This window comes from Symphalangus syndactylus, chromosome 1, assembly GCF_028878055.3.
Source record: "Symphalangus syndactylus isolate Jambi chromosome 1, NHGRI_mSymSyn1-v2.1_pri, whole genome shotgun sequence".
Taxonomy (NCBI): Eukaryota; Metazoa; Chordata; class Mammalia; order Primates; family Hylobatidae; genus Symphalangus; species Symphalangus syndactylus.
This window is the reverse complement of record NC_072423.2, coordinates 147,015,754-147,036,688: the sequence shown is the minus strand read 5'-3', so window position 1 is coordinate 147,036,688 and position 20,935 is coordinate 147,015,754. Positions and strand designations below refer to the sequence as shown.

At 35.5% G+C, this 20,935-nt stretch overlaps 1 protein-coding gene across 3 annotated transcripts in view; it reads right to left on the bottom strand.

Annotated features, from left to right (window-relative positions):
- The window catches only part of SGCZ (sarcoglycan zeta), a 1,126,701-nt gene that overhangs the window by 200,695 nt on the left and 905,071 nt on the right, over positions 1 to 20,935 (bottom strand). For 2 of the 3 annotated variants that reach the window (XM_055287513.2, XM_055287533.2), the window contains exon 3: positions 5,956 to 6,057. The exons of the other annotated variant lie outside the window; for it this stretch is intronic. In XM_055287513.2, coding sequence (XP_055143488.1) covers positions 5,956 to 6,057 — 102 coding nt within the window. The remainder of the gene's footprint in view (positions 1 to 5,955; positions 6,058 to 20,935) is intronic. 3 annotated transcript variants of the gene reach the window in all.

The following is a 20,935-nucleotide window of genomic DNA, read 5'->3' as shown; positions in this document are numbered from 1 at the left end:
TCCTCACCAGCAACGGAACAAAGCTGGATGGAGGATGACTTTGATGAGTTGAGAGAAGAAGGCTTCAGACGATCAAACTACTCTGAGCTACGAGAGGAAATTCAAAACAATAGCAAAGAAGTTAAAAACTTTGAAAAAAAATTAGAAGAATGGATAACTAGAATAACCAATGGAGAGAAGGGCTTAAAGGAGATGATGGAGCTGAAAGCCAAGTTTCGAGAACTACGCGAAGAATGCAGAAGCCTCAGTAGCAGATGCGATCAACTGGAAGAAAGGGTATCGCTGATAGAAGATGAAATGAATGAAATGAAGAGAGAAGGGAAGTTTAGAGAAAAAAGAATAAAAAGAAATGAACAAAGCCTCCAAGAAATTTGGGACTATGTGAAAAGACCAAACCTACATCTGATTGGTGTACCTGAAAATGATGGGGAGATTGGAACCAAGTTGGAAAACACTTTGCAAGATATTATCCAGGAGAACTTCCCCAATCTAGCAAGGCAGGCCAGCATTCAGATTCAGGAAATACAGAGAACGCCACAAAGATACTCCTCGAGAAGGGCAACTCCAAGACACATAATTATCAGATTCACCAAAGTTGAAATGAAGGAAAAAATGTTAAGGGCAGCCAGAGAGAAAGGTTGGGTTACCCACAAAGGGAAGCCCATCAGACTAACAGCTGATCTCTCAGCAGAAACTCTACAAGCCAGAAGAGAGTGGGGGCCGATATTCAACATTCTTAAAGAAAAGAATTTTCAACCCAGAATTTCCTATCCCGCCAAACTAAGCTTCATAAGTGAAGGAGAAATAAAATACTTTACAGACAAGCAAACGCTGAGTGATTTTGTCACCACCAGGCCTGCCCTAAAAGAGCTCCTGAAGGAAGCACTAAACATGGAAAGGAACAACCGGTACCAGCCCCTGCAAAAACATGCCAAATTGTAAAGACCATCGAGGCTAGGAAGAAACTATAGCAACTAACGAGCAAAATAACCAACTAACATCATAATGACAGGATCAGATTCACACATAACAATATTCACGTTAAATGTAAATGGGCTAAATGCTCCAATCAAAAGACACAGACTGGCAAACTGGATAAGGAGTCAGGACCCATCAGTGTGCTGTATTCAGGAAACCCATCTCACGTGCAGAGACACACATAGACTCAAAATAAAGGGATGGAGGAAGATCTATCAAGCAACTGGAAAACAAAAAAAGGCAGGGGTTGCAATCCTAGTCTCTGATAAAATAGACTTTAAACCAACAAAGATCAAAAGAGACAAAGAAGGCCATTACATAATGGTAAAGGGATCAATTCAACAAGAAGAGCTAACTATCCTAAATATATATGCACCCAACACAGGAGCACCCAGATTCATAAAGCAAGTCCTCAGTGACCTACAAAGGGACTTAAACTCCCACACAATAATAATGGGAGATTTTAACACCCCACTGTCAGCATTAGACAGATCAACGAGACAGAAAGTTAACAAGGATATCCAGGAATTGAACTCAGCTCTACATAAAGTGGACCTAATAGACATCTACAGAACTCTCCACCCCAAATCAACAGAATATACATTTTTTTCAGCACCACACCACACCTATTCCAAAATTGACCACATAGTTGGAAGTAAAGCTCTTCTCAGCAAATGTAAAAGAACAGAGATTATAACAAACTGTCTCTCAGACCACAGTGCAATCAAACTAGAACTCAGGATTAAGAAACTCAGTCAAAACCGCTCAACTACATGGAAACTGAACAACCTGCTCCTGAATGACTATTGGGTACATAATGAAATGAAGGCAGAAATAAAGATGTTCTTTGAAACCAATGAGAACAAAGACACAACATACCAGAATCTCTGGGACATGTTCAAAGCAGTGTGTAGAGGGAAATTTATAGCACTAAATGCCCACAAGAGAAAGCAGGAAAGATCCAAAATTGACACCCTAACATCGCAATTAAAAGAACTAGAAAAGCAAGAGCAAACACATTCAAAAGCTAGCAGAAGGCTAGAAATAACTAAAATCAGAGCAGAACTGAAGGAAATAGAGACACAAAAAACCCTTCAAAAAATTAATGAATCCAGGAGCTGGTTTTTTGAAAAGATCAACAAAATTGATGGACCGCTAGCAAGACTAATAAAGAAGAAAAGAGAGAAGAATCAAATAGATGCAATAAAAAACGAAAAAGGGGATATCACCACCGATCCCACAGAAATACAATCTACCATCAGAGAATACTACAAACACCTCTATGCAAATAAACTAGAAAATCTAGAAGAAATGGATAAATTCCTCGACAAATACACCCTCCCAAGACTAAACCAGGAAGAAGTTGAATCTCTGAATAGACCAATAACAGGTTCTGAAATTGTGGCAATAATCAATAGCTTACCAACCAAAAAGAGTCCAGGACCTGATGGATTCACAGCTGAATTCTACCAGAGGTACAAGGAGGAACTGGTACCATTCCTTCTGAAACTATTCCAATCGATAGAAAAAGAGGGAATCCTCCCTAACACATTTTACGAAGCCAGCATCGTCCTGATACCAAAACCTGGCAGAGACATAACCAAAAAAGAGAATTTCAGACCAATATCCTTGATGAACATTGATGCAAAAATCCTCAATAAAATACTGGCAAACCGAATCCAGCAGCACATCAAAAAGCTTATCCACCATGATCAAGTGGGCTTCATCCCTGGGATGCAAGGCTGGTTCAACATACGCAAATCAATAAATGTAATCCAGCATATAAACAGAACCAAAGACAAAAACCACATGATTATCTCAATAGATGCAGAAAAGGCCTTTGACAAAATTCAACAACCCTTCATGCTAAAAACTCTCAATAAATTAGGTATTGATGGGACGTATCTCAAAATAATAAGAGCTATCTACAACAAACCCACAGCCAATATCATACTGAATGGGCAAAAACTGGAAGCATTCCCTCTGAAAACTGGCACAAGACAGGGATGCCCTCTCTCACCACTCCTATTCAACATAGTGCTGGAAGTTCTGGCCAGAGCAATCAGTCAGGAGAAGGAAATAAAGGGTATTCAATTAGGAAAAGAGGAAGTCAAATTGTCCCTGTTTGCAGATGACATGATTGTATATCTAGAAAACCCCATTGTCTCAGCCCAAAATCTCCTTAAGCTGATTAGCAACTTCAGCAAAGTCTCAGGATACAAAATTAACGTACAAAAATCACAAGCATTCTTGTACACCAATAATAGACAAACAGAGAGCCAAATCATGAGTGAACTCCCATTCACAATTGCTTCAAAGAGAATAAAATACCTAGGAATCCAACTTACAAGGGATGTGAAGGACCTCTTCAAGGAGAACTACAAACCACTGCTCAATGAAATAAAAGAGGATACAAACAAATGGAAGAACATTCCATGCTCATGGGTTGGAAGAATCAATATCGTGAAAATGGCCATACTGCCCAAGGTAATTTATAGATTCAATGGCATCCCCATCAAGCTACCAATGACTTTCTTCACAGAATTGGAAAGAACTACTTTAAAGTTCATATGGAACCAAAAAAGAGCCCGCATCGCCAAGTCAATCCTAAGCCAAAAGAACAAAGCTGGAGGCATCACGCTACCTGACTTTAAACTATACTACAAGGCTACAGTAACCAAAACAGCATGGTACTGGTACCACAACAGAGACATAGATCAATGGAACAGAACAGAGCCCTCAGAAATGATGCCGCATAGCTACAACTATCTGATATTTGACAAACCTGACAAAAACAAGAAATGGGGAAAGGATTCCCTATTTAATAAATGGTGCTGGGAAAACTGGCTAGCCATATGTAGAAAGCTGCAACTGGATCCCTTCCTTACACCTTATACCAAAATTAATTCAAGATGGATTAAAGACTTATATGTTAGACCTAAAACCATTAAAATCCTACAAGAAAACCTAGGCAATACCATTCAGGACATAAGCGTGGGCAAGGACTTCATGTCTAAAACACCAAAAGCAATGGCAACAAAAGCCAAAATCGACAAATGGGATCTCTTTAAACTAAAGAGCTTCTGCACAGCAAAAGAAACTATCATCAGAGTGAACAGGCAACCTACACAATGGGAGAAAATTTTTGCAACCTACTCATCTGACAAAGGGCTAATATCCAGAATCTACAATGAACTCAAACAAATTTACAAGAAAAAAACAAACAACCCCATCAAAAAGTGGGCAGAGGACATGAACAGACACTTCTCAAAAGAAGACATTTATGCAGCCAAAAAACACATGAAGAAATGCTCCTCATCACTGGCCATCAGAGAAATGCAAATCAAAACCACAGTGAGATACCATCTCACACCAGTTAGAATGGCCATCATTAAAAAATCAGGAAACAACAGGTGCTGGAGAGGATGTGGAGAAATAGGAACACTTTTACACTGTTGGTGGGACTGTAAACTAGTTCAACCATTGTGGAAGTCAGTGTGGCGATTCCTCAGGGATCTAGAACTAGAAATACCATTTGACCCAGCCATCCCATTACTAGGTATATACCCAAAGGACTATAAATCATGCTGCTATAAAGACACATGCACACGTATGTTTATTGCGGCACTATTCACAATAGCAAAGAGTTGGAACCAACCCAAATGTCCAACAACGATAGACTGGATTAAGAAAATGTGGCACATATACACCATGGAATACTATGCAGCCATAAAAAATGATGAGTTCGTGTCCTTTGTAGGGACATGGATGAAACTGGAAAACATCATTCTCAGTAAACTATCGCAAGGACAAAAAACCAAACACCGCATGTTCTCACTCATAGGTGGGAATTGAACAATGAGAACTCATGGACACAGGAAGGGGAACATCACGCTCCGGGGACTGTTTTGGGGTGGGGGGAGGGGGGAGGGACAGCATTAGGAGATACACCTAATGCTAAATGACGAGTTAATGGGTGCAGGAAATCAACATGGCACATGGATACATATGAAACAAACATGCACATTGTGCACATGTACCCTAAAACCCTAAAGTATAATAAAAATAAAAATAAAAATAAAAATAAAAAAAAAAAGATATATCAAAAAAAAAAAAAAAAATTATGGCCCACTATGCAACCCATCTGCTAATCTTCTACATTGATTAAAATATTAAAACATTATTTTAGACTAAAAGAGACTTTCACATTTATGAAATAAGTATAACATTTTTCCAAGTTTTATATAACACAATTTCCATTATTTCTATCTTAATAAACTTATTTCCACAAATACACATATACCTCAGGGGAAATGTAATAGATATGAAAAATTCTAGTAAGTTTTTGATATATCCAGGAATATTTACTACCTTCTAAGAGGTAATGTACATAAGCCAAAATGAAAAAATCTAAGCTACAATCTTAATTTTTAGCATGCTTCTAAGATATAAAACACAGGTAGCACATGTGAACACACACATATTTGAAGGATATTCTCGCTTGTTTTACATAATGTACCTCCAGAAATAAATTTAATTTCTACATTAAAATTCTTTGTCACCTCTTTTAGAAAATTCATGACTATTAAAGCTGATGAGATATATAGTGTGTTGAATTAAAATCATTAATTCAAATCAGTGCCTTTTTGAAAAAATTATTCAAGACATATCAAATGCCGCCTTTGGATTTACTGTAACTTTATATTTTAATTTCCAGTGAAAATAGAGAGGCACATTTGATAGAGCAGAAAAGCAACACTGCAGGTTAGTTCAAAATGGTTCTCTAAGATTTGTCGGGTTGAAACCAACTTCCATAGATTTTCAATTATTTTATCATTTTGATTTCTAAACATAGGTTTTTAGCTTAAGGAAACTAAACACATGCTGAAGAGATGAGGGAATTCTATCCTGCTATTTCAAGCTAAAACATAACCTCTAAATTATCTTTTAGAGTAAGCCAAAGCCAGTATCACATACCTTTCGAGAATGAATTTCTTTCACATACAATGGAAGTAGAAACTCAGATATACCTTCAAGTCGGATTCCCTTCTTGGTGACTCTCAGATTTCCCATACCATCCTACAAGCAATGAAATATAGTTCACTTTTAGGTTAATTGGAGAATGAATATCTGGCCATAATTTTCTTAGGCCTAAATTGAGAAAACAGTGAGCTCAAATCAGTGATGATTTAAGGAAAATGAGAGATTGAATCTACTTAATTAATGATTGCAGCACTTTGCATGCATATAGAGGGCTCTATTTAAAACGAACAGGAAAAGAGGATTTAAAGGACTGTGTCTTCTTTGAGCTCTACCAGAGACTAGGATTTGCCCATGAATAAATCCTTTACTTTTTTTCATGCATCAGTCAGTTCAACTATTTATTTTGCATAATGATGCTTGCTACCTGACTGTTGGAAATAACTTTGTTTGCAGAGAAATCTAGTAATATTTTTACATTACAGTTATACAAATAACTCTAAAATATTCAGTCACATTTGTACAATAATTTTAACCAATAATTAATGACTGTCTGAGATTAGTAACCACGACGTTCCTGTGTTCAAACCATGAGTAGGTGTCTGTCAGATCCTTTAGAAAAATAGCAGTTTTTGAGAAGGATAAAACAGGTACACAAATAATGCTTATGAGACAGAATAAAATAAATAAACAGAGTGCTACTGGGAATTAAAGAAAGAAGGTCTTATACCTGCCAAGATAGCAAACCATTTTTCATGGAAGAGATTGAATACGATAAAGTTGTTAACAATGTGGAATTTCAACAGGGAAGGTCCCTGAAGGGTGGAACAAAATGAATATTCTGGCAACATTTAGAAAATAGCATTTCTCTGATGGCCAGTGATGATGAGCATTTCTTCATGTGTTTTTTGGCTGCATAAATGTCTTCTTTTGAGAAGTGTCTGTTCATGTCCTTTGCCCACTTTTTGATGGGGTTGTTTGTTTTTTTCTTGTAAATTTGTTTGAGTTCATTGTAGATTCTGGATATTAGCCCTTTGTCAGATGAGTAGGTTGCAAAAATTTTCTCCCATTCTGTAGGTTGCCTGTTCACTCTGATGGTAGTTTCTTTTGCTGTGCAGAAGCTCTTTAGTTTAATTAGATCCCATTTGTCAATTTTGGCTTTTGTTGCCATTGCTTTTGGTGTTTTAGAAATGAAGTCCTTGCCCACGCCTATGGCCTGAATGGTATTGCCTAGGTTTTCTTGTAGGATTTTAATGGTTTTAGGTCTAACATTTAAGTCTTTAATCCATCTTGAATTAATTTTAGAAAATGTGGCACATATACACCATGGAATACTACGCAGCCATAAAAAATGATGAGTTCGTGTCCTTTGTAGGGACATGGATGAAACTGGAAAACATCATTCTCAGTAAACTATCGCAAGGACAAAAAACCAAACACCGCATGTTCTCACTCACAGGTGGGAATTGAACAATGAGAACTCATGGACACAGGAAGGGGAACATCACATTCCGGGGACTGTTGGGGGGTGCGGGGAGGGAGGAGGGACAGCATTAAGAGATATACCTAATGCTAAATGACGAGTTAATGAGTGCAGGAAATCAACATGGCACATGGATACATATGTAACAAACCTGCACATTGTGCACATGTACCCTAAAACCTAAAGTATAATAAATAAATGAAAAAATAAAAATAAAAAATAAAAAAAATAAAAAAAAAATAAAAAAATAAAAAAAATAAAAAAAAAATAAAAATAAAATAAAATAGCATCTGATCTCACTAATGTATGAGAGTTCTATTTTCAAATATTGGAAGAGAAAGCAATGGAGAGTACATTTTGGAGCCGGAGAAAGGAAAGCCATACATACAAAGCTAAGGAGAATGTACTTAATTCAGATTCCAGAAGAAGACACTATAAAGGTTCTTACACAGTTCAATGGCTTGAAATGATTGGAGGCAGGCGTCAAGAAGTTAATCTGGCAGAAGTACTATTTAGGGCTAACTGATACAGTATTACTGATAATGCATAATTGGGTAGTAGTTTGAGGAATATAGAAGAAGAAAAATTTAGAGACTTGTTGACTAATTTTATGTGGAGACACGGAAAGGAAGAGCTTTTAAGATTAATCCAAGGTTTCACAACTAAGCATGAATAAGAAAATACAGTGACTTTAAAAACATTATATCTTCATTGTAAAATTGGTTATATATATTATATATAAAATCATAATCAATTATATATAATCATAATCATATATAATCAATCATAATCAGACATAATTATATATTATACACAGTTGATTATATAATAATATATAATCAATGATATGTAATCATTTTAATTATAGGACAATACATAATCATATATAATTATATATACATATCTGTATATATATATAGACACACACACACACACATACACACACACACACACACACACACACACACATATATATGTATCTCAACCAGCACCTCCATAGAAAGGGAAGAGGACGTGGGCCAGGCGCGGTGGCTCATGCCTATAAAATCTCAGCACATTCGGAGGCTGAGGCAAGCGGATCACAAGGTCAGGAGATTGAGACCATCCTGGCTAACACGGTGAAACCCCATCTCTACTAAAAATACAAAAAATTAGCCGGGCTTGGTGGCATGCATCTGTAGTCCCAGTTACTCGGGAGGCTGAGGGAGGAGAATGGCGTGAACCCAGGAGGTGGAGCTCGCAGTGAGCCGAGATCATGCCACTGCACTCCAGCCTGGGCGACAGAGTGAGACTTCATCTCATAACAACAAAGAAAGGGATGAGGACGTGACAAGAAATACCTGACTCTATCATTATGTATAAGCAAGCCCAACATGGACAGATGTATATAAAACCAAGGATAAATTCTTGGATGATATCAATGGGTTGGGGAAATATCTTTTATATATTCAGGGATGTTGTGATCAGTATCAGAGGAAAGTTGAGGGAATATAATGGCCTAACCCCTCTGAAAGAGAAAGCCATTGAGGTAGAATTATATAACATGATGAAATCAGCAATAGAAAATATCTTATAGAAAAGTTTTTGCAGAAAGAAAAAAATGAATAGGATTTCACTAAGAATCGAAGGACTCTTTAAATTTTTTAAAAAGCCAGATTAAAGGATAATGACTACAGAGCAAGAGGGACATTTGCAGGTGACGAGGTCTGGATTGCCCCATAGAAGGAGAAAGTAAGAGATTTGGGTTGAATTAAAATTAGGATGAGATGAAGAAATTCGTTCCTTGAGGCAAGTGAAAAAGTCAAAACTGATGCTGGAAATGCCTTACAGGGAACCAATCCAAAATGAATGAATAAATGAATGAATGATTTCAAGTGGATTTGAAGAGTTATTCAGATGAGAAAATACATACATTTCTGTTAGGTATGATAATACATCCTGCTTTCTCTGAGAAAGGGCTGATTTACACCAGTTTTATAGTATCCTCTTACATTTTCAAAAATAAAAAATGCCTCAGATTTAGACATTCAATTACGTTACCACCCACTTACTGACTCTAATAAGGGTGGTTTTGCAGCACTGTACTGATTTAAGAATAGAAACAGAATTGACAGTGAGAGAAACTCAAAAGGGAGGATTTGCTAGACAGGAATGATAGAAAGTGATAAAGATGTGGTATTCTTAAAGTGTCAAAAAAAAAAAAGATGTTTTCAAATGACTAACCATTATTTTTCTCATTGAATCATGACAAGGAAAGTCAGAAGCGGGATTGGGTTACCAAAATAGTGCACAGTCAAAGAAGGGCAAATGGTGATAAACTAATGATGAAGGTCAATGGATGTTAAGAAATACGGCAATTATAATATGAAAAAAGGTTTATCACCAGAAAGCATAATTTTGGATTTGGAGATCTTGAAGTTCAGAGCATTTTCAGCCATGGTAAGACTTACAGAACACCCCCAGGGGTGGAGGCAGATTTAAGAAGACAGAGAATTATCTGGTATTCAGGAAGCCAAGAATATTAATTAGAACCTATAACATGACATGGGGCTTTAAAACACTATTTTGTGTAAGTGGAATTTTCTTGACTAAATTTCACACAGTGACTGTCCATATATATTCTTCAATGCCTGCTGGAAAAAAAAGTTCTGAAGTGCTCTCCATAGAGTTGTTACAGAAATACCTAATTTCACTGGGAGACCATTTCAGAGCAATGGAAACTAGTTCTAACACAATTGTAATTCCCATTTCAATATTAATACTAAAAAATGTTCTGATGAGATGGCTGGAAATAAGCAGACCGGGCATCCATAGTTAAGTGTGTTATTACTTATGCTATATGCATCTTTGATTTTGGAGTTTTCAGTCCTGAGCTTCGTGTGTTTTCTTCTTATATTTTCCACTTAATATATGATTTCAGATATACAATCACATTTCATTTAAATTAGATAAAACGGAATTCCCCTCTGTAAATGTAGGACTGTTTTTGTTTGTTTGTTTTGAGACGGAGTCTCGCTCTGTTGGCAGGCTGGAGTGCAGCAGCACAATCTTGGCTTACTGCAACCTCCACCTCCCAGGTTCAAGCGATTCTCCTACCTCAGCCTCCTGAGTAGCTGGGACTACAGGTGCGCACCACCATGCCCAGATAACTTTTGTACTTTTAGTAGAGATGTGGTTTCACCGTGTTGGACAAGGACTGTTCTTATAATACTGTGCTGTGAATCTAACTGCACTTCACCATATCTATTTGTTTCTCCTTTTATTTTTCCTGTCTTGTATGAAAAGATGAATTTTCAAGTTTTTCCATATTATCTAGATGAAATGATAAAATGTATAAAGCTGTATAACACATACTCCATATATAATCAACCTGACTCTCACACTCAGGCATTAAGTCCAGTGATTTATGAGTTGATGAAATTATCTGGTTTTCCCTCTGCAAGAGCATTAGAAATTAAATTTATTTTTAGTGTTACTACAGTTTTCTGATGATTTTCTTGATCCCTTCAATATCTGAAAAGGAGAAAATGATTTCTTAATTTTCTGTTCAGGAAGACATTGTTACCAGAAGGTAACAGATTCTAATGTACTAGACCTAGACCTTGTCTTCGTTCTACCACTTTTTCCCTTTGTTAAGTGTCAACCACTTAACTAATCACTTGGTGTCTTAATTTTATCATCTGTAAATGGAATAATAACGTAAGTTATGTGTCTATGATAAAGATTACATGAGGATGTAGAAAGCTTAAAATAGAGCCTAATTTATGTCAAACTACTCAATAGTTTTACTGTGATTAAAATTTTACTTAAATTTTCAGTTTTTGTCTTATATATTATAAAAATTCATGTTGCTTTTTTTAAGAGAAATTCTCTTTGAACTTCAGTATAATCTACATCAAATTTCAACATCATTATAGTTACAATACTTTTGTTCATCATCCTGTAATCTCACACATTGCAATGGTTCAAATGTGTCCCCTCTTAAATTTAGGTGTTGAAACTTAAGGGCCAATGTGATAGTATTAAGAAGTGGAGCCTTTAAGAGGTGACTAGGCCAGGAGGGCTCCTCCCTTGTGAATGGAACTATGCCCTTATAAAAGAGGTAAATGAGCCTTCATGCAGTGTTTCGACCTTTTGCTCTTCTGCCTTCCCCCAGAGCATTCCCTCCCTCTGGACGATGCAGCAACAATGTGCCAACTTGGAAGAAAACAGCAGCCTTCATCAGACAACACAACCTGCTATTGCCTTGATCTTGGACTTCCAGGCCTCCAAAACTGTAAGAAAATATTTTCTGAGTTTTTTTGTTTTTTCTAAATTACCCAGTCTCAGGTATTTTGTTATAGCAGCAAAAACTGACTAGGGCACATGTGATTTACCTATTGTTCACACACAGTATAGTGTCATTTTAGAAGGGGATATGAAATCAGACATTTGGGGTTTGAAACTTGACTTTTTTATTTATTAACTGTTGACTTTGACATGCTGTCTGTCTAAACCCAAATGTGTATTTTATAAACATCAGACAACAGTATTCCTCACAGGGATGTTGTATTAATTTAATGAGACACTATGTAAGTGAATTAGTATTGGACCTGGTATATTTTAATACTTATTCCCTTTACTTGTGGGTTACTGAAAATTAATATTTTAAAAAGTAGATTGTCTAATCAACACATTTAAAAAATATCAACGTCTCTTATTTTTATTTCTTCTTTTTCATTTCCAACGACACTGTGACAGTTCAAGATCACTTTATCTCCAGCTTGGAGACTGCCACCTAACCACTGTTTATATTGTTATTTTATTATTTTAGTATTATTCTTGCTCAAAAGCCCAAAGTGTCACCTTAGCCTCTGAGTATAGATTTGTGTCCTCCATTGTGAATATTTACTGTGCTTTCTAAATAATCCACTGTGATGATCATATTCTTGCTTAGGGGAAATATTATAAAATAGACTCTTCCACGGTTCCCCAACCCCCTCCTTTAGAATGAATTTCTAGATTTGCTAAGGGTCTCCTCGAATCCTGTTTGTTTTTAGCTGTTTGTTGGTGTTATTTGTTTTTTGTTTTGGTTTATTTGTATTTTCTTTTTTTCATCATCACTCAACTTATACTTCCACTAAACTGTACTGCCAGCAGTTTTTTGTTTGTTTGTTTGTTTTTCAGAACAGCTCCATGTTTTGCCATCAAAATTTCTTGATCCGTGTATTCTAGTTGCTTGAGATAATTCTTCACTCCCATTTCCTTTTAATGCTCTTACCCATATTCCAAAGAATTACCTGTCCAAAGAATGCTATGGTTAATATCCTAGTCAGAAATAACATGGTTTTCTACTTTATATTTAGAAAATGCTCTATTAGTATTTCTTACAAAATGTATCATGTTCTCACTCTAATTTTAGTTAACTGTGTATACATTTTTATCTCTTCTTTAAAAGTTTATGATCAATCTCACTTATCTTCATGTTCGTTTCTTCATCTTGCATAATCCTTCCAACGGTGGATATGAAGTATGTGGTTAGTAAAATGCTTGATTGTTGAACTGAACAGAATTTACCTCCTTACTTAAACAACAAAAACTCCAAAACTAAATTAATACTCTTGTGAAGATCACAATTACTAAAATTTATAGAATTTGTCTTTAAAAACTGAAAGTAATCTTTAGTATAATTTTCATTTTTTTTTGACAAAGTAGAGGATTATTTGTTGAGAAATACTTATTGGAATTTCTTATGAGAGACTGAATGAAAAATAATATTCTCTGTTGACATTCAAACCTACGATTTAAGAGTATTTAAATTTAAATTTAAAGTGACTCTTTAATTTTAAATTTGAATTTAAAATGACTGTGTAAATTTAAATTTAAATTTAAAATGACATTTGAAATTTAAAATCCACAGCCAGAACTTTGCAATGATCTGATGGTAATTCACTCACTCCTCTTGGGTTACCGGAAATCAGAGATTAAATAAATATTTTCTACTCCAAAGATCTCAGATACTGCTTAACAGAGAAACGTAATGGCCGCAGCGCTGAGCATTTTGGTACGAAATTAATATTTTAAAATAGATGTATCGATTAAAAATACAGAAAATCTGATGAATGATTTATCACTAAAAAAGCCTTTCAAACAAAATTGAAGGACTCTACCAGCTGCAAGAGAAGCAAATATACATTTAGACATCTTTTCTGGATAAAACCAAAAATCCTCTTTCAAATTACTAGTATTACACATTTCAAAAATTCAATAGGAGGGAAGGTAGATACATGTTTTTATTATTTTGAATATCTAAAGATATTATTCATTATATATTTAAATTTGTATGAGGAAAAAATCTTTTTTTTTTTTGAGATGGAGTCTGGCTCTGTTGCCCAGGCTGGAGTGCAGTGGCATGATCTCGGCTCACCGCAAGCTCCGCCTCCCGGGTTCACGCCATTCTCCTGCCTCAGCCTTCCCAGTAGCTGGGACTAGAGATGCCCGCCACCACACCCGGCTATTTTTTTGTATTTTTAGTAGAGACGGGGTTTCACTGTGTTAGCCAGGATAGTCTCGATCTCCTGACCTCATGATCCGCCTGTCTCGCCTCTCAAAGTGCTGGGATTACAGGCTTGAGCCACCGCGCCCGGCCAGAAAAAATCTTAAAGATGCAGTTCCGAGACAACTTGGAGTTTGGTATGACAAATATTTCTAAGACATTAAGAATTAAATATTTTCAATAAAATAAAAGGAATACATAGAGGATGGAAAATTAAATTGTTTCAATGAAATTAAAAACCATATTTAAACTTCTTTTTGCTATTAATTTTTAAATCTATGTCACATTAGTAAGAAAAAATTAAATTCAACTTCTAGTTAAAGAGGAGGACGTTCTCTTTAATATATCTAAGCAAAGCATGTGGTTTATGCTGTGTTTTTAATACTTTATACTGAGCTGTTTTTCCGCAAGGATAAAAGAAAAAACAAACAAAACATAAGTTGACGGCCTGCTTTATATGTGTGTTTTACTATGTTGTTTGCTGTAAGCTTGTATTTTACTTTCATTTTAATTGGCCTCCCTGTATTCCTGCATATTATTAGAAAATAAACTCTACAGTGGTAAAAATTGACAGACCTAGGAATTTGACCTCTAATTCAACTTGTACGGAAACATTTTTATAGATTGCTGTTAATAATATAAATTTTACCATCCTGAATATGATTTATTACCTTTGTTCTTTGCCAATAGTTGCTCAAATTTCATAATTTATCGATCTTCAGTTGTCAGGATTATAAAAGAAAGTTTTTAATATACTTTTGTATTAAATATAATAATAAATATTGTATTTCGTTTCTCTTAAGTGCACTGGTGTTTTTAGATATGCAAATGATTTTTTAAAAGCATGATAAAATAAAATTTCATTTGTTTTCCAAAATTTTCTCGACTGATAATACAGGAAATATGTATCAGGGAAATATGTATTCATATTTACGAATAGATATACATATAATACATTTATACAATACATGTAATATATTTATGAATAAATATAAATACACATTTCCCTTATACATATTCTAAGTATTACCCAAATACATATTTTTAACTGTCCACATATCACTAGCCTCACAGACCATATATAATTGCTTAACAAAAAAATGCAGGATGAAAAATTAAAAATAAAAATATGTTGGCCGGGCATGATGGCTCACGCCTGTAATCCCAGCACTTTGGGAGGCCGAGGCGGGCGGATCACGAGGTCAGGAGATTGAGACCATTCTGGCTAACACGGTGAAACCCCATCTCTACTAAAAACAAAATACAAAAAAATTAGCCGGGCGAGGTGGCAGGCGCCTGTAGTCCCAGCTACTCGGGAGGCTGAGTCAGGAGAATGGCGTGAACCCGGGAGGCGGAGCTTGTGGTGAGCCCAGACCGTGCCACTGCACTCCAGCCTGGGCGACAGAGAGGCCCTGTCTCAAAAAAATAAAATAAAATAAAAAATAAAATAAAATAAATAAAATGAAATAAAAAAATAAAAAAATAATAAAAATAAAATAAAATAAATAAAATAAAAATGTTAATTTGACAAAATGGATAGGATCATAGTGGCCTGTGATGGAGTAAAAATGGACGCACTTAATAAATCCAGTGAGGCTGGTCTGAAGGTAGTGAGTTATCTCAATTGATTGTTCACAGTCAGCTATGGATCAAAATCCTTGTTCTACTCTTTCCCCCGTCTCACTACTGTACTTGAATAGCCTTATATAAATAAATAAATACAATGAGACTACAAATAAGGAACCACCCAGAATATTCAGTAACTCGATTTATAAATGGTAAAATCCTAACATTTAATTATATTTAAATTATAAAATTTGGATTGCAATAAAGTATACAGTATGTAGATATAGAGAATATACTTATATGCATATACATAGTGTGTATATATATATAATGTTCACATATATAGGTTTGTATATATTGTGTGTGTGTATGTATATATATAAAATGTTCACATATGAAATGGAGAACGGGCCATAGCTATTTAATCCAGTAGGAACACTTAGAACACATATATATTTTATATTCAATATTTTTAAGAAAAAAATATATTTTTCTACAGGCAACTGGAATCACTGTCAGCAAAAATCAACTGGTATAGCTCAGTCTAATATTAGTTACATGATGCAGATTTCAATGTGCATAGAAACAACATCCACTTTCACTGGAGGTGAAGGTTACCTGCTGGGAACCAAATCAGTGGTTGTGGGAGAGACTTGCTATAAAAGAATACTGTATCGAAAAGCCAAGGGTACTATTATAAATAAATCATATTTCTTGATGGTAAATGGAGACAACTGCAAAAAGCCTCAGGCATTTAACTTAAGGAAAATAATAAGTAATGGATTAATAATGTTTTGTACCCTAAAAATTGCCATCTGTAAGTGGGTGGCTGAGGGAATTCCATATATTAATCTTTTAACAAGGCAATAAAGCCTAAAGGTTCACTATTAGCATGCTTGTCTTTCCCAACTGTGCTTAATAGAATACCAGAATTAATGACCTGGTGAAAAAAAAAAAGTTACTTTTGCAAATAAATTTAGAAAACCATTGCAAGATGTACTCCTGCTCAGATGTTCATAATACACATTAGCATATTAACATTCAGATGAGTTTGGAGTAGAGAAACACACTGTGTCTAATACAGAGGTCTCCTAACATTTTGGTCAAGGGGACCTCCACTCACATAACCCACCTTTTAGAGTAGGTGAAATAATGTACCTTTAAATACACCAGGGAAACACTTTAAATACACCAAGGAAATACAGGGATGAAATATTCATATTTTACCAACTCTGAAGAAAGACCACTTAAAATTGACGTATATTTTTTAGCATGGAGTCTCAAAAATAGGTGATTAAAGAATTATAAGCTCCTGTCTCCACAGATGTTTAGAGAGCCTGTGTGAAGTATCAATTGTGTCCTAATGTAGCTTCCCAGCTAGTTTTAAATACTGAACATGGCTAGAAATGGGATCTGCTTTATGGATGTCACTTCCTATTTTCAGTAAAAAATGAGCAAGGGAGGTAATCCTGAATACACCTCTGTTTTTTGCAAATATTTGTCTGTTACTATAATTTATTTCCTAAAAGGAGAATCACCTCTTGACTTGAACAAAATCACCCTTAAGTTAAGGATAAGACTACAGGGTAGGGTACCCTACCAAAGCACTCCTTAGCGTAAACAACTCTTTTCTAAGAATTTCTTCTAGACTCATAAGACAACATCTTTAATTTCCTCCCTAACTATGGCACTAAATGTATTAATAATAGCTCAGTTCATACAGCACTTCAGCAGATATCGAGCCTATGACACATCACAACAATCCTGTAAAATTGACAATTTTTTTGCTCATTTAACACAGAAAATAAATTAGGTTGTTAGTTTTGTGCACTTAGTTAGCTACTCATCCAGAACACAAGTCCAGTCCTCTCACTCTTAGTCAAGGCAGGTACTATAGGTATAGAACATGTTACATTTATCGTATTATGTAATCCCAATATAGCTTCCCTAAAAGTCTTCATTATTAGTTTAGCTATTTCTGAGTTAATTTGTATATCTTCTTAATTTATTTGTGCTTTTTTGTTTGTTTCCCTGATTCACTTCCCAGAACAAATTTCTTATTTGGCTCAAATTCGCATTGTGGTATTCTGAAAAGAGAGTTCTGATATGACAAAACTCTAGTTTGGAGCGTTTATAATGTCCTACATGAAAACGAAGCCATCTGAACAAACTATTGTTATTTGTACCCCCATAGACTGTTTTAAAGGAATCTATGTTTTCTGGAAATAAAAAGTTCACTTTTTTACTTCTTCATATATACCTTTTTGTAATACATTCATTATATAGAAGTAACTTGTGTGTGCCTGTGTGTATTTGTGACTATGTATTTAGAAGGGGTTAGTGGAAGAACAGGTGTAGGTAAGATTAAGCTGCTGATCTTAAAATCGTAGATATCCTTCTGAGCTGGGAATGAGGAACTATTAGGTAAATGTCAACAGAGAAAGGACAGAAAGCCCATGAAGACACAGATGAGCAAGTTGACTTTCTGTGGGATTAGGCACCAATATGATTGATAAGAGTTTTCTGACGTTGGGTTGCTTTATGGTTCACGAAGCTCCTAATCTCCATGGTGATTTAGCATGTGCTTTATTGAGTTTATAAAACTGTAACATCTAGCCTCTTAAAGAAGTCCCTTGGGGTATTAATGTCTAAAGAACCTTCTAAACATCAAGGAGAACCTTTCATGCAGAAATGCAATGGGTCATCTCTCAATTGAGTTTTAAAAGACCCTATAAGCTTCCTTGAAGGGTACTGTAGATTTCTATTTCATCCTTGAATTCCGAGGATGGATTTTTTTCCTAAAACATGTAGTCTTGCATCTCTTCTTGAATCTGGTTAATTTCATTACAAATGCTGGTAACCACCCATTTGGAAAATATTTAATATTAGCTTTTTTTAAACATCTTATCCATTATATCTTACTATACTTCCACAAGGCTTACTTTCTACGTTTTGTTTATCAGCTGTCACAGACAGACATCAGCCTGTAATGCAATGCTTCTTGCGGGAATTGCCTTCTCCAGCCTTCTCCAACTCACATCCCTCAATGTGGTTCCCACAGAATCTGCCATTTCTTAATGACATTCTGACAGATGATTCAACCGAGAGTCACTAACTAAACCCAAGTAAAATCAATCAGATATTTAACTAGAATTTCTTGAATTAGGGAAAACAGTAGTAAAAATAATCAATTAAACCCTATTTTTCCCATTTTTAAAAAGAAATCTAGAGTCAAAGGGGACACATGCAGGTTTCTTTCATGGATATATTAAGTGATGCTGGAGTTTGTGCTTTTAGTAAGCCCATCATCCTAATAGTGTATACAGTAGCTAATATATAGTTTTTTTCTGCCCTCATCCCCCGTCTCTCTCCCCAATCTACTACACAGTGTCTACTGTTTCCATTATGTTCATGCGTACCATTGTTTAGCTCCCAAAGTAAGGATCTGTGGTACTTGATTCTCCTACATTAATTTACTTAGGATAATAGCCTCTGGCTGCATCCGTGTTGCTGAAAAGGACAATTTCATTCTATTTATGGCTGTGTAGTATTCCATGGTGTATATGTACCATATTTTTTTATGCAGTTCACTGTTGATGGACACTTAGTTTGATTCCATGACTTTGCTACTGTGAATAGGACTGAGATAAATGTATGAGTGTAGATGTCTTTTTGACAGAATAATTTATTTTCCTTTGAGTAGATACTCAGTAATAGAATTGCTGGGTTGATTTCTATTTCTTTGAGAAATCTCCATCCTGTTTTCCCCTGGGGATTGAACTAACTTACATTCCCACCAAAAGTGTATGTGTATAAGCATTCTCTACTTTTCTCTGTGTCCTCACCAACATCTGTAATTTTTTGAGTTTTTAATAGTGGCCATTCTGAATCTTTGGATGTAAAAGTGAGAGCTAACTATGACCATATTTCCAATTATATAGAGAAAGCCAGTTTGTAGTGAGAGAGAATAAATCTAGTTTAAAAGAGGGCAGAGAAGGACAAAGGAGACTCACTCCTGATGGCAAACATGTCCCTGGTTCTTGTTCCTGAGGCTCAGGTGCTTGACTGTACTTCCTGGATTTTTCCAATATTTCCATCAGTTTCATGATCTCACCATTATCTCCCTCTCCTCTCTTTTTTCCTAAAATACTTCCTGTTTAGTATGAGAATACTTGGATCCATTCTAACAGATTCCCTGACCTACATATTCACACATCTTCATGGTGTTCTCATCCACAACCATGGCTAACATACTTTTAGCTAAATCAAGCTCCTGCCACAGGCGCATGGCATATACTATTGCATCTCTCCAATCCTTTTCCTCCTTCATAATTATCTCTGTCTCATCCTTTGTACAGAAATTCAGACAAATCTTGCTGAACAAATCTTCCATACAAGCTCAGAACTTTCAAGTCACAGCGCCATACACATTTCCTTCAACAGCCTTACCAGAGCGTGTGCCAGTCTCTCTTTGTTTGTGTGTTAGCTTGTGATTATACCTGCATCAAGTTATAAGCCTATTACAGGCACAAACAACATCTTTTTACTCACTGTTAATTCCAAAATTTATTTTTACAGCCATATTATCTTTTAAAAAAATCTTTAGGTTCAGGGGTACATCTGCAGACTTGTTGTATAAACTCATGTCATAGGAGTTCGTTGTACAGATTATCTCCTCAACAGGTACTAATCCTAGTTCCCAGTAGTTATTTATTCCGATCTTCTCCCTCCTCCCACCTTCCATCCTCTAGTAGACCCCAGTGTCTGTTGTTTCCCCCTATGTGTCCATATGTTCCCATCATTTAGCTCCCATTTATAAGTGAGAACATATAGTATTTGGTTTTCTGCTTCTGTGTTAATTTGCTAAGGATAATGGCCTCTAGTTCCATCCATGTTCTTGCGAAGGACATGATATCATTCTTATTTTTTCTTGGCTACACAGTATTCCATAGTGTGTAGGTGTCACATTTTTTATTCAGTCTACAATTGATGGGCATTGAGCCTACTATTGATGGGCATTTATGTTGATTCTATGTCTTTGATATTGTGAATAGTGCTACAATGAACATACACGTGCATGTGTCTTTATGATAGAATGATTGTATTCCTTTGAGTATATACCCAGTAATGGGATTTCTAGATCCAATGATAGTCCTGTTTTTAGCTCTCTGAGAAACTACCTCACCGCTTTCCACAATGATTGAACTAATTTACACTCCATCAACAATGTATAAGCATTCTCTTTTCTTTGCAACTTTGCCAGCATCTGTTATGTTTTGACTTTTTAATCATAGCCATTCTTGCTAGTGTGAGATGGTATCTCATTGTGGTTTACAATCAGATTTTTAAAACCCAGATTTATCTTTTGAATTTGAGACAAAGGCATTCGGCTG